Genomic DNA, 13,873 nt, shown 5'->3' on the forward strand with positions numbered 1-13,873 from the left:
GTACTGTCAGGCTAACAGTTGCAACAGAGTTGTACAAGTGAATCTTGAGAGTCCTAACAAAGTGTCTCTACGATCGAATTGTGCCAGTGGAGCACTCCAGGTCGTCTCACACCTGCCACCTCCCTCCCCTCCCTCTTGGTACGTCCCTCCGGCCGCACCAGCCTGTCGCTCATGGTATGCTCACATCAGGGTACCTCATCTGTTACCTCACAGGGGGTGGTGATTTGTAAACTGGTGATATGTTGTTCATTGGCTCACAGGTGAAGGGCTCTACCAGATACATGGACGTAGCATGGTGTGTATGGGAATTTATAGGACAACATCCATTATGAGGTACTCTGGGAGGTGTAACATGTAGTCCTGGAAAATGCATAAAGTTGGGAAGATCATTGTATTTTATCACAACTTTGGCATAGGTTATCAGAAGATTAATCCAGCGACACAGCACATAAAAACGGGATGTTCACTGTTCTAATGGGTTAATCTAAGTTGCATGGAAACCGTTGTTTCCTTTATTGGATTTTTTGTGACAAATACGCAACACGCCGTCTTCTCTTTCCTCCTGTATTTCATCCCTCATTTTCCTACACATACTTTTGTCTATCAACAGGCGTCTCGTGAGAGCCTGTCATCCTCTCTGTCTGGTGATGTCAGTGAGGTTGGACTGTCCTCCCACCAGGGTGCACTGGGAGCTCCTGTTATGCCTCAGCCCAGTGGATCGCCTGCAGCAGTGGTAGCCCAGGTCCCTGCAACTCCAAGCAAGGTGGGTCACTGACAATTAGAATTAGAAAAGCCAATTGACAAAAAAAATGTCCACAAAGACCTATAAGCAAAAGTTACTTAGTGCCATGTTTCATATTCAGTTGGAATATCACCAGCACCATAGATCAACATTTCAATCATATTGGTCATTGTAATGAGCGTGTCCCATGTCACCCCTGTTAAAACATTTTTGACCAGGTGGAATCTGCCATTTCCAAGCAGGTAGAGTTTTTTAATGGCTACATGCATGATGATGATACATGGCATGACATTTCTAACAAACTCAAAAAATCAATGTTCAAAATGACCTACAAAGCAACCTCTCAAAACACTTTTTTTGTAATATCCTCACAGTGTATAATGTGGTGATGGTGCATGGTTGAACTGAATTAATTACTCATCCTCATTGTTTCTGGCTGAGATTCTTTTTGCAATGGTGAAGTCAATTTATTGAGGGAATTATTTGCAAATTAACACTTATCATCTTGTTTTGGGTTTTTGGTGGTGGGACTTGGTCAGTGTTTTGGTAATGTTTTATTACTGACTTAAATAAAAGAGGGACAAATAAAGTCCAGTGAATATTGATTTGATAAAAGCAGCACCTTCAAACTGTCCTCTTGTTTCTCCTCTCCTTCTTAGGAAGAGGAATCACTGCGAGCTCAGGTCAAGGACCTAGAGGAGAAGCTAGAAACACTAAAGATGAAGAGGACAGAGGACAAGGCCAAGCTGAAGGAGCTTGAGAAACACAAAATCCAGCTGGAGCAGCTTCAGGAGTGGAAGAACAAAATGCAGGAGCAGCAGGCTGAGCTGCAGAAACATCTCAAAGAGGCTAAGAAGGTACACAGGAAAATAATGAAAAAAATAATTTGTTTGTCATAAGACTGTCTTATGGAATTATAAAATATATTCTATCTATACTTTACATTTGAATATAAAATAACTGATCTTTTCCCAAGCTAATAAGAATAAAAGAAGTCCAACGGTCATCATATATGACTTTCTATCTGGATTTTTTTGTACCTCTTTGTAGGAAGCCCGTGAGGCACAGGAGGCCAAGGACCGTTACATGGAAGAGATGTCTGACACGGCAGATGCCATAGAGATGGCCACACTGGACAAAGAGATGGCAGAAGAGCGAGCTGAGTCATTGCAAGTGGAGGTGGACACATTAAAGGAGAAAGTTGAGGAGCTTTCTATGGACCTGGAGATCCTTAGACATGAGATTTCAGAAAAAGGTTTGTACTCTATGTGCAAATTCAAAATCACTTCAAAATAGCCGTTATGTTTTTTCTCTCTTAATTTCTTTCTTTTTGCCATTCCTCATAATTCTTTCCTCACTGATTTCCTTCACTGTGTGGTCTTTTCATTTTGTCATGCAGGCTCAGATGGAGCTGCTTCAAGTTACCATGTAAAACAGCTTGAGGAGCAGAATGGTAGACTTAAGGAGGCATTGGTTCGGTCAGTTAAATCCCTAAAAACTCCTTTTGATTAGGGCTGAAAAATATATTGCCATTTCATTGTTATCGCCATATGAGCATTCACAATACACACATTGCAAAATTCTGAATGTATCTTTATGAGTTAAAGCATATATTGTATGTAAACAAGCCATGCTTTCTCACTCAGCATGTGGGAATTTTGCCCATTGGATGGAGCCCTGGGTTTAATGACTAGCTATCAGGTACCCTCAGATTAAATTCTGTCAGTTTAGTTTAAAAAAATATATATTTTGGATACAGGAAGGACATGTTGCAAACAAAGGTATTGTGTAAAACATGCATAACAGCAGGTAGACATAGAAACTGTACGTTATGGCACACTTAATATCGTCATCACAATATTGAACAATGTTACCACACATCAGAGATTTTTCTCGATATCTAATTTTTCCTCTATGCTTTAGAATTGAGAATGGGTGGTTTTGGCTAACAGCATATTGGTATGTCCCTCATTCAAATTTTTTTTGGAATAATCCCTTTTCTCCTTAGGATGCGTGACCTGTCTTCTTCAGAGAAGCAGGAACATGTGAAGTTGCAGAAGCAGATGGAGAAGAAGAACTCTGAGTTGGAGACACTGAGGACTCAGAAAGAAAAACTCCAGGAAGAGGTCAAGCAGGCAGAGTCCACTATCGATGAGCTGAAGGAACAGGTAAACTCGGACAGACATAAGAAAATAAATTATTATTGAGTCTCTGATACTGCAGACAAAGACACCAAGTCAAATGGAGTTAAACAGAAAAGATTTAGGCTTAGTTTCTAAATATGGACAATAAATGAAACAAAGGATCTTACTTGTTTGCCATCTCAGAATACAAGTATACGTATATAGTTGATTGTGTGTGTGTTTTTATACCAGGTGGATGCTGCTCTTGGGTCAGAGGAGATGGTAGAGACCCTAACAGAGAGGAACCTTGACCTAGAGGAGAAAGTTAGAGAGCTGAGAGAAACTGTCACTGATTTGGTTTGTACAATTGCATTCATGACATCTCATAACACCACTGACGCACTTTCTTTCTTGAACTTTTCCAACATTATAGTAAAAGTAACCAGAGAATTAGTAAAATGTTTGAAGCAATAAGTAGAATTGCAGCTGCTGTGTAGCAGTGAGTCCAACTGTCCAAATTGTCATGACCAAATGTTATCAATTATCTTTCAAGTAGAGGTCTTCATGGGTCCAAAATGTGGTGCCCGAACCCGAAGAGACCCGGAAATGTACAGCCCAGAACCAAACAGGATCCGTCTATTATTTGAAAGCTGGGACCCAGACCCATGCACTATGGAGAAATGTCGGACCCAACCCCAGCTGGGGAAAACAGAACCCATCAGCACTGACTTCACCGCTAATTGCTAGTTACTGTCAGTCAGTTGTCAAAACTTTTTTTCCTACCTAATGTGATGTAGCCTTCTCCCCTGTTTATGGCCGTGCATGTAATCCATTCTCCTTGCCAAGAAAGTTCGTAAAACGCATCCAGGTTTTCGTTTATCCATGTCATGTTGGTAAAAACAGCAATGCTAATCTAGTTATTTTAGATTAAATGTCAACTTGCTGACATGCAGACAGATGACAAATGCGCTGCTCGTTTAGAAGCAGCATTGCCGTTTTTTGCATCTAGGATAATAAAGATAACTTCGACAATTTGTCCTTTTGAACAATGATAAAGATTAGTCTTTGCCACGGCTGCTAACGTTAGCATTTGTAGTTTGCTATCATCCCTGTTGTCCGAGTCTAACCTGTGATCTGACCCTTCACCTCCTGAGCAAAAACCGCTGGAGCACTCGCTTGGCCAGGTCATTGGTGCCAATTTGTGGCCAAAGCTGCACTTTGCTTACACATTCTCTACACCACACCACACACAGCACTTTCATCACGACAAGCGCTTTGTAATCACGGCTGGGTCTTCCCGGATCCATTCTGGTATTACACTTAATAACATAACAGACCTAGAACCCGTAGTTATAGAATGAGTCCCGATCTGGAACTGGTCGCCAACATAAAACATGGACCGTCCGGGTCCCAGGTCCTCGGGCTCCGGTGGACCCGCAAAGACCTCTACTTTCAAGTCCTATGACTCTAATTCAAGCAAATGACAACAGGAGGCCATTAATGAGATGAACGATGAGCTCCAGGAGAATGCCCGGGAGACCGAAATGGAACTGAGGGAGCAGTTGGACCTGAGTTCAGCAAAGGTCAGAGAGGCTGACAAAAGGGTAGAGGCTGCCCAGGAGACTGTGGCTGATTACCAGCAGACCATTGGCAAATACAGAGAGCTCACTGCTGGGCTACAGGTGGGTGAAGAGGAGAGTAACATTCATTGTCAAGGAAATAATCCGTATCAAATACACTGGAGGCCTACATTCTATTGCAAGGGGATGTCCTTACAGTGTGTGTTTTTTTTCCCCTGTGCACCAGGAGGCCAACAGAGAGTTGATTAGCCAGCAGAATGCAAATGCTGAACAAGTTCAGCAACCTCCTGCTGATCTGTTTGACTTCAAGATTAAGTTTGCAGAGACCAAGGCCTATGCTAAGGTAGGTAACCATCATTACAAAAACAATTATGGAAGTGTACCAGCTTTAGATTTTTGAGAACATTTCCTTACAATCTGTGTTACCAGGCCATTGAGATGGAGCTGAGGAAAATGGAAGTCGCTCAGTCAAACAGACAGGTATCCCTCCTCACCTCTTTCATGCCAGACTCATTCCTCCGTCATGGGGGAGATCACGACTGTATTCTGGTCCTACTGCTCATCCCCAGGCTCATCTGTAAGGTATGGTGCTGTGTGTATGAGGGTAGTGGACTGATAAAGTACATGCATCCTTTTGTTAAATCCTGTTCACTTAAAAAATAGTATCAAATTTTTTATGATACACAATTTTTTAGGATACACTTGTTTACTTATTTTTTTAGATGCTCTTTATTGTTGCACTATCCACTTTGTTGCTGTAACACTGTAAATTTCTCCGTTGTGGGATGAATGAAGGATTATCATTACTTATCTTACTTCATACAATGCAAAAAGTCCAAAATAGTCCAAAATAGGATGGATTTGTTTCTGTAATAAATGTGTGTGTGTGTGTGTGTGTGTGTGTGTGTGTGTGTTTGTTCATTAACTGGTAGGCTGAGCTGATTAGTAAACAGGCACAGGAGAAGTTTGACTTGAATGGGAACATCGCCCATGGGTCTGGGCTCAGAGGGCCTCCTGGAGAACAGCGCAGTTTTGCTTCAGGACTAGTCTACTCCCTGAACCTGCTGCAGGCCACTCTACACAAATATGAACAGTAAGCACTACAGATCATCTATTGTATTTGAAAAATGAAATATGATGTATTGAGAAAACTATGAAGAAAGATATCTTGGCTGCTGGCAATGGAAGCAGAATAATTGCTTTTAACAAAACAAAATCATTAGATTATGTCTTGATATTTACTTTTGCTGTGATATTGATAAAACAGGTCTCGTCTTGTCTTTTGTCTTTTCCCTGCTCTGGCTCTAGGGCTCTAAATAATTGCAGCGTGGAGGTTTTTAAACGCATGGGTACACTCTATTCTGAAATGAGCTTCCATGAGCGCTCTCTGGATTATTTCATCGACCTGCTGCATAAAGATCAGCTTGATGAGACTGTTCAAGTGGAACCTCTGACTAAGGCCATCAAGTACTATCAGGTAGCAAAACAATATGTTTTTATGTTAAAGGGTTATGTTTGTCCTTGAAACGCAAGGGGTGATATATTGTTAATAATACATTACCCTATTTAAAGAAGGTTATACCGTATCTCACCATTAGAATTGTGCTTCATTCTCCATCATACCTCCGCTGTAACTGCACACAGCGGCCTGTGCCTACCCACCTCTTTCGTTTTCTCTTTCCATATTTGTGTCTTTGACATTCATCATGAGCTGTACATTTTACAAACTTGCCAAAATAACACAACTAGCATTTTGAAGGAGGCTTGTTGTAAAGACGTTGCATGTCAAAATGAACAAAACCGGAGAAGTTCTTAATGACACCTGAACTACACAATGGCACTTAAAATATTTTAAAAGAGTGGCGTAAGAAGGTCCATATTTCAGACTAGGGGTGGGAATCGCAGGGCCCATGATAACGATAATATCACGAAACAGCGATTCTGCATCTCTTAATTTTTTTTCACTGCTGTCCAATAGGGCTGCAACTAACAACTTTTGATAGTCGACTAGACATTGATTGTTGAAATGATTACTAGACTAATCGGATAATGAATTGACTTGGCTCTTATTTAATTATCAGCTTTTAAATTTAGTTGGAGGTTCTTTAAAGCATGTGCTAACTAACAATAAAGACAATAAATATGAGTTCTGTTTTCAAAAATATATTCTCTTTAATAAATTTTGCTGCTGATTTGGCTACTACTGACACATAAGATAAATAACAGGAGGAAGAAAAAGAGATAAGAAGGAGAGAAAAAGATGAAGGTTTTAAGGCGAGGGACTGAAAATGTAAATGAAAGAAAAATCGCAACTAATAACTTTGGACTATTTATTGAAGTGATGATTAAAAAAGAGATGCATCAGGTTCTTTCCATGGCACTACAGTGTAACATTAATATAAAAAGCTAATACAACTTATATGGCTAATGTTAACTAGCTAAGAAGCTAATTATCTTATCTGTGCAAGTCTGCATTATCCACAAGTCCAACATGCCTTCTCTTCAGATCCTTGTGCATTACAAACGTGCTCCCGTGATAAGCAAGGTCCGCTTTAGAAATCTTGTAGGCGATCCTTTTCTTTGCAGTGTTGAGGGTAAAGTGCTACCAGAATTTAGAAGTTTTAGGACGCGATAGTGTTGCATCGGCCACAGCTATTTTGCCATGTTTTGTTACCTGACCTCAGCAAACCCCGCTCCAGAAAACGATGTAATGTCTGTGCACAGCATGAAAAACACGAAAATGCGATGACGTAACCAAATATTATCGACAATTAAATTCAATGGCAACTACTTTTGTCATCGATTTTTGTCAACAATGTCGACTAATTGTTGCACAATTGTTTGTCCAGTCCCTTTATAAGACAGATGTACTAGAAGTCCCCTCTGTTTTTATGTTTGTGTGTGTTTCTCTACGAGCATATGTTGAGAAGCTGCTCAAGACAGATACGGAAGGGGCAGAGCACGATGGAATGATGTTTAGTAATTAATCGATGATTAATCTTAAAGATCTTGGACAGATAACATAAGAAACATGAATTAGTCGCAAAATCATGTCGTCTGTTTGTGGGAAACACTGCTTACTACTTTCACCAATGTTGCCTAATCCAACTTTAACATTGTTTTTTTTCAGATCTCTAATGTGCATTTAAGACTACCATTTGATGTTTTAAAGTGGGTCTCACAGTCAGTTGAATTTGTTGTACAACTACAGTCAAATACGGAGTGACCATCCCCACATGTGTAATCGTAATATTAATTGAATACAACCTTTTCTAAAGCATTAAGTTTCTCAATGTTTTGTCCTTCAGCAACTGTACAGTGTCCATCTGGCAGATCACACTGAAGACTGCACAGTGCAGCTGGCTGACCACATAAAGGTTTTTCATTTTTCTTGTTATTTTAATTTAGATTTTCTTTACATTTTCACTTCTAGTACAGAGTTAAGAAAATTCTTGATTCTCACTTTGTTTCTGCAAATAGTACCATACTTATTTTCATGTGGTAATAAAGGTACAAATCAAGGATAAATCCAAACAATGTAATTGTTAAAAATACTTTAAAACTGTTAATGGAAACACACAATTTTTAATTGGAAAAATAAATTCTTATACCTATGAGGAAATATGGGAGGCTGGTAAGCATACAGTTGAGGCCATATAATTAAATACACTTTGGCTAAAGATAGTCAAACTCAATTTTTCCAAACTTTACATTTTTCATGTCACTGCCTTTTTTAGTAGCAAGTCAAGTTAGTCAACAGGTTTCTACTTTATTTCCATAAAAACAAAACCATAACCCTGAACAGGTCCAGTTCATGCTTAGAATCCATGTCCATATGACTATAGGTCCCTCGAGCATCTGTCCAAAGCATTGTACAATGGTATAAAAAATCCTGTTCAGGAAGACAAAGAGAATTTTACCCCAGGGCTCAACTAACTTTGGCCTGGAAAGTTAAACTGAATCCCAAGGCAACAAAAAAGGAGCTGGTTGAGGAATTGGAGGCACCAAGGTACCTATGTATAAATATCAACTGTTAAAAGAGCCATACCCCACCAAGGCCTGCAAAGCTGTGGAGAAGAGAATATGCCCATACTCTAGGAGTAGCATAGATGCAGATGATCTCCAGGATAAAGTCAATACCTTTTAGACAAGGGGTTTCCAGTCAGATGACACTAAACAATAACTGTAATTACTGTTTGGCCACAGTTATCAATGAAACGGAGGCCAAAGGGCTTTCTATCGAAATCAGCAGCATCCCAACTGTAAAATCTTGAGCCATAGATTAAAAATGATCATATTCCAATAGGGCAAGGACCCTAAGCAAAACTCGATTTCGACCAAATGGCTCAAAGACAACAAAGAAAAAGCATTTGAGCGGCCATCAAAAGGCCCTGTCCTGAATCCATTACAAATTGTGTACTGAAATGAAAAGTTGTCAAAGTAAGGAGGCCCACAAACCTGACTGAGTAACACCAATTCTGTCAGGAAGAATGAGCCAAAATTTCGGCACAGTATTGTGAGAAACTTTTGGAAGGTTGCTAAAGAGGCTGATTCAAATGAAGCTGTTATTAGGTGATTTCAATAAATACTAACGGAATGTGTTTAAACTTTTGACCCACAGAAAATGTAAGTCAATAAAAGTGCCAATAAATATTTGTCTAATATTTTGAATCTGTTTCATGTTTTAGCCTAGGTGTATTTAAATATATGGCCTCAACTGTAAATCACAATGTCGCGGAGAGGTTTTCTAACTTTATACATGTCCCCTCTTTTTATCCAGTTTACTCTGAGTGCCCTGGATTGCATGGGAGTGGAGGTAGCTCGTCTGCGATCATTCCTGACAGCAGGTCAGGAGAGCACTGGCCTCAGTGTTCTTCTAAAGGACCTGGACACTTCCTGCTCTGATATTAAACAGTTCTGCAAGAAGATCCGCCGTCGCATGCCCGGAACAGATGTAGTTGGCGTACCTGTAGCTCTAAATTTTGGGCCACAGGTATGGATCCAGAAACGGAAATAAACTAGTCGACACACAAAAAGTTGCTGCACTAATGCTAAAAGTGGTTTGATCAGAGCAACTTAAAAATGTCCTTTTTGTCTAACAATAACATTTATTTTTATGCTTTGTACTATATACTGACATGAATGCATGCAAAAAATTCTGGTCTATGGTACAAATCTGACATATTGCGTCTTGTATGGAAGGTTTCAGAGGCACTCACGGAGTGTAGGCGCCAGCAGACCCGAGTGGTGGCTGTGCTGCAGGAGGTGTCTGCAGCTGGAGCTCAGATGGTTGCTCCGCTGGCAGAACAGGAGGGTCTTAATGCTCTCAAATTGGAGGACATAGCCTGCAAGGCTGTGGAGCAGGTAGTTAAAGTGTGAATTAACTAAATATCCCATTTTAATACTTTAAGTTTGACAGAAGTATATTAGATTGATTACAAGACACTTTCAAATGACTATTTTAAACATTGTCAGATTCAAACACTATTCCTGTTTCTGAGTATTTTTTAGTATTGTTATTTTAGGACAACTAGACAAAAAAATGTTGTTTAGCAGCTGTGTAAATTTAATTAACTAAATCTACAATCTAAGGTGTATGGCTCTCATGGTGTGAACGGTCCAGACTGTCTGCGTCAGTCATGTAGCTCTGTCATTGCTACTATGAACAAGATGGCCACGGCCATGCAGGAGGGAGAGTATGATGCTGACAGACCACAGGGCAAGGTATTTCTATGCCTTACCTATTTCACATTCCTGATTCACATAATTCAGGCATTGAAGTCCAAGCATATTTCTGCTGCTGGTCAATTCTTTTCTGCTCCATTTACTTTCTGATCATCTTCCCATCATGTCCTCAGACTCCTCCGGTGGAGATAAGAGCATCTACCGTCAGGGCAGAGATGACAGACGCTGAGGGTCTAGGAGTTAAACTAGAAGATAGAGAGACTGTAATCAAGGAGATCAAGAGGTCCCTCAAAATCAAGGTAAAACACTTAAGGAAACACCTTTGGTAATCACTCAACCTTTGTGAAGTTTTCTACACAAGTCTGCCATTTTGAAATGGCAAGCATCATAAACAGAACAGGCTTAACTTTTTTTGGCTATTACTCTCCACTCCAGGGTGAAGAACTGAGTGAGGCTAATGTGCGACTGAGCCTACTGGAGAAGAAACTGGACACATCCACTAAAGATGCAGATGAACGGGTGGAGAAAATTCAGACCAAACTGGATGATAACCTCGCTTTGCTGAAGAAGAAAGAAAAGTAAGACATAAAGAAAGGAACTCATTCAAACTTTGGAGCAAGATTTCAATGTTCTCCTTTTGTTTTTTTCCACGCTTGATCATTTCATGACCTGCCCTTTTTCTGCTTGCTTCCACTATCTGTATTTTCCTGCTCGGTAACCTAAGAGAGTTTGAGGAGACGATGGATGCTCTGCAGGCAGATATTGACCAGCTGGAGGCAGAGAAGGCAGAGTTGAAACAGCGCATTAATAACCAATCAAAGATGACCATCGAGGGCCTAAGAGGCCCACCGTCCTCTGGAATTGCCTCCGTTGTTCAGGGATCTGCAGGAGGTGAATTAGTCTGTCATTTTGTGTTTGATAAAAGGTGTCATGTCCTCCAATATAACTGCTTATAAAAGCAATGTCAACCAGCCAATATTAAATGTTAACCTATCATTTTTGAAATTGTAGTGCTACCACAGCAGTATATGCGTTACTCTTACCAGACACCAATCGGATGTCAATATGATGAAATGTCTCTCCCCATTCTCACCTTCTCAGCAGGTCTGCAACCATCCCTGGCAGGACCAGTACAGGTGGTGGACTCCCCTCTTCTTAGGCAGCAGGTTGAGGCCCAGAGACTTGGCATCAAACAGCTCAAGAATGAGAACAACAGACTCAAGGTACACAGGTGTCAGTTTTATTGTTGTGTGGTAATATGCTGGTTATCCATAACCTGGCAATATTGACTAAGATTGTATTTGACTTGCAGGCTGAGAAGATGAGAGCCCAGCTTGCCTCTCTGCCTCCACTTTGCCCTCCAAAAATACCACAAGTGTCCAAAGAAAGCTCCATGCCACCAGATGGACTAAACACAGGCATCTATCGCAGGACTGACCAACTGCTGGCAACACTGCTCAAGCTGAGTGCAGAGGTTAAAGTGGTAGATGTCACTGGGAAGACAGCAGGTATGTAATGTACCTCCGTTTTTAGACTTTCTTCATCTGTCTTTGTGTTTATTGCTGTTCTCGACTAAGAATCATTTTCTTTCTTGTCCTGTGTTTCTTCCAGTAAGTGCCAGTGCCCAGTTGCTGGAGCAGACTGCTCGTTTACAGAACCTCAGTGATGCCCTGGTCAAACTCAAGGTGACACCGTCAGAATCAAACTTGTCTTCTTACTATGTTAATAAGCTGACTGCAATACAAAACTAAACATTTGGACACTTCTGTTTCAGGGAGAGGTTGCTGAACATGTAATCTCATATCAGCCAGGAGCAAAAGCTTCCTCTGATTTCGCTACCTTTCCAATCTCCTCCTTTGTTAAGGTAAACCATACATACGTAAACCATGAGTTTAATCTCTTCTAGTAAGATGATGTCAATGCTTTTATATCTAATGTACATATTTCTGTTTTTATTGCTAGGCCAAGGAAGAAAAGCAGGGAGGAACAGTATTTGTAGGTCGTGTTGCTATTCCCTGCACTCGTGGACAGGAGCAAGTCCACCGCCTTGTCCTATCACAGCAGCAGCTGCAGAAAGTGCATCGCCTCCTCATGGCCTGAGAGTGGGCTCACAGCCATGATCAACAACAGTTGAAAAAAAGCTTTTGTTCATTATTCTCATTCCAGCTTTCACTTCAGCACCCTCCTTATTTATCCCTTTTGCTTTCCAATCTCTCAGGAAATTATATCCAATCTTACCACTATTGCATTAGGAAACCAGAAGCACAGTAGGATTTTTCTACTGACTTGAAACTGATTAGTGCTTTGTTTTTTAAATGAAGTTTATGGATTTTACCCCTGAATTAATTACTGAAACAGTTTGTATTAACTGGTTTTACCAACTATTGTGGAAGAGGAAAGCTAGCAACAAATCCTTTATACTCTACTTGCACCTCTGAATTCCATTTCTTTTGTATTTGTTCTAAGATAATAAAAGCAAGCATATCGATTGAAAGCTAATCTTTGAACACATTTTGCATATGAATGTAGACATTGTAAGTCTATCTGTGTCAGTTTACTGTTAAAATCAATGTAATTCTTTTTGGGGTTGATTGAGAAATTATGGGAGGTTTATATTACATAAATTCGATTGAGTAGAAAAAGCATCTCATTCTCTTTTTAAATGGACTGAAATGATTTCAAATATTCTGAAGTTGAAGAGATAAAACAGGTATAGCAGGTAAACAAATTTATTTATAGATAAGCTCCTCTACATTTTACTGTGTGATATAAAGCTGAAAAAGTTCACACATTTAGGTGTTTTTGTTGTTGCAAGAGACAGGTGTAAACATTATCCTATCTTGCGTAGAGTGAAGGGAACCAGTATTTGAAATTAAAAAATGTATTAAAATCTTTGGGTGCCAAAGAAAAAAGTCAATTAAAAATCAAAGCAGCTTATATAAATGTACAATATAAGAAAAAGACCAATGTGTATTGTTGTGGACCTTCCTTAATTACGAAGTTTGGGGATTATTGCCTGCTCCCGCTTACAGGCCATTAGTATCTTGATGAGGACTACAACAATGTGCTGCAGCTGAGACAGGAGACTGGAGTAGGTTTTACAGTAAATGAAATTTGAATAAGGCAATTACAACACACTGCTTCAGTAGTGGCCATGACGGGCATACTGACTGGCTCTGTGATGGGTGTGCGGAGCATAGTGGTGTCTGGTGCGTTGGGTCCTCATCACATACTGGTGGTGCATGCTGAAGGGTTGAATGTGATAGGGAGGCCTGTAGTTGGAACCTGCAGAACATAAAGGACATTAATATTCTAAAGGCAGACATGGGATCTCCAAAATCTAGAAAATGCCCATATATATGAATAGACATGTATATGAAAAATTATATATATTTCCCATTTTGCACGGTAAAATAAGATCTGGGTGTTACGTTCAACAAATTTATAGCATTCCCATATCATCACACTATCATCCATGGTTAGATCCAGAGTGGAAAGTGGAAAGGAATTGTGTGTGTATGTATGTGCATGTAGTATTTCTCCTCACTAACAGTAGTTAGGGCACAGGGCAAAATGACACCCCTGTGCTGTGTGCTCTAACAGCAGAGAGGTCATTCTGTGGTGGGCAAGTGCATTCTAGTGTACTCCTTCCTTGGTACGATGGTGCAGGGAGAAGCGGAACTGGAAGTCGAAGTCCAACACATCCAACCCATAGGTGTCAGCCAGTGTCCTGCTGAAGAAGT

At 40.2% G+C, this 13,873-nt stretch overlaps 1 protein-coding gene across 6 annotated transcripts in view; it reads left to right on the forward strand.

Annotated features, from left to right (window-relative positions):
* The window catches only part of LOC138600403 (dynactin subunit 1-like), an 18,716-nt gene extending 6,098 nt beyond the window's left edge, over positions 1-12,618 (forward strand). For 2 of the 6 annotated variants that reach the window (XM_069671818.1, XM_069671821.1), the window contains 25 exons: positions 88-174; positions 611-763; positions 961-984; positions 1,402-1,599; positions 1,793-1,997; positions 2,142-2,220; positions 2,751-2,910; positions 3,118-3,222; positions 4,356-4,547; positions 4,672-4,788; positions 4,875-5,027; positions 5,378-5,538; positions 5,754-5,922; positions 7,754-7,822; positions 9,226-9,438; positions 9,648-9,809; positions 10,038-10,169; positions 10,304-10,429; positions 10,566-10,708; positions 10,855-11,021; positions 11,232-11,353; positions 11,443-11,638; positions 11,742-11,815; positions 11,905-11,994; positions 12,093-12,618. In XM_069671818.1, coding sequence (XP_069527919.1) covers positions 88-174; positions 611-763; positions 961-984; positions 1,402-1,599; positions 1,793-1,997; positions 2,142-2,220; positions 2,751-2,910; positions 3,118-3,222; positions 4,356-4,547; positions 4,672-4,788; positions 4,875-5,027; positions 5,378-5,538; positions 5,754-5,922; positions 7,754-7,822; positions 9,226-9,438; positions 9,648-9,809; positions 10,038-10,169; positions 10,304-10,429; positions 10,566-10,708; positions 10,855-11,021; positions 11,232-11,353; positions 11,443-11,638; positions 11,742-11,815; positions 11,905-11,994; positions 12,093-12,230 — 3,435 coding nt within the window. In that variant the 3' untranslated portion in view covers positions 12,231-12,618. The remainder of the gene's footprint in view (positions 1-87; positions 175-610; positions 764-960; positions 985-1,401; positions 1,600-1,792; positions 1,998-2,141; positions 2,221-2,750; positions 2,911-3,117; positions 3,223-4,355; positions 4,548-4,671; positions 4,789-4,874; positions 5,028-5,377; positions 5,539-5,753; positions 5,923-7,753; positions 7,823-9,225; positions 9,439-9,647; positions 9,810-10,037; positions 10,170-10,303; positions 10,430-10,565; positions 10,709-10,854; positions 11,022-11,231; positions 11,354-11,442; positions 11,639-11,741; positions 11,816-11,904; positions 11,995-12,092) is intronic. The other 4 variants (XM_069671822.1, XM_069671823.1, XM_069671819.1 and 1 more) reach the window with 3 other exon arrangements.
* The last annotated feature ends 1,255 nt before the right edge of the window (positions 12,619-13,873 follow it).

This window comes from Semicossyphus pulcher, unplaced genomic scaffold (assembly GCF_022749685.1).
Source record: "Semicossyphus pulcher isolate SPU_LCO1_2020_fin unplaced genomic scaffold, fSemPul1.0.p SCAF_21, whole genome shotgun sequence".
Lineage (NCBI taxonomy): Eukaryota > Metazoa > Chordata > Actinopteri > Labriformes > Labridae > Semicossyphus > Semicossyphus pulcher.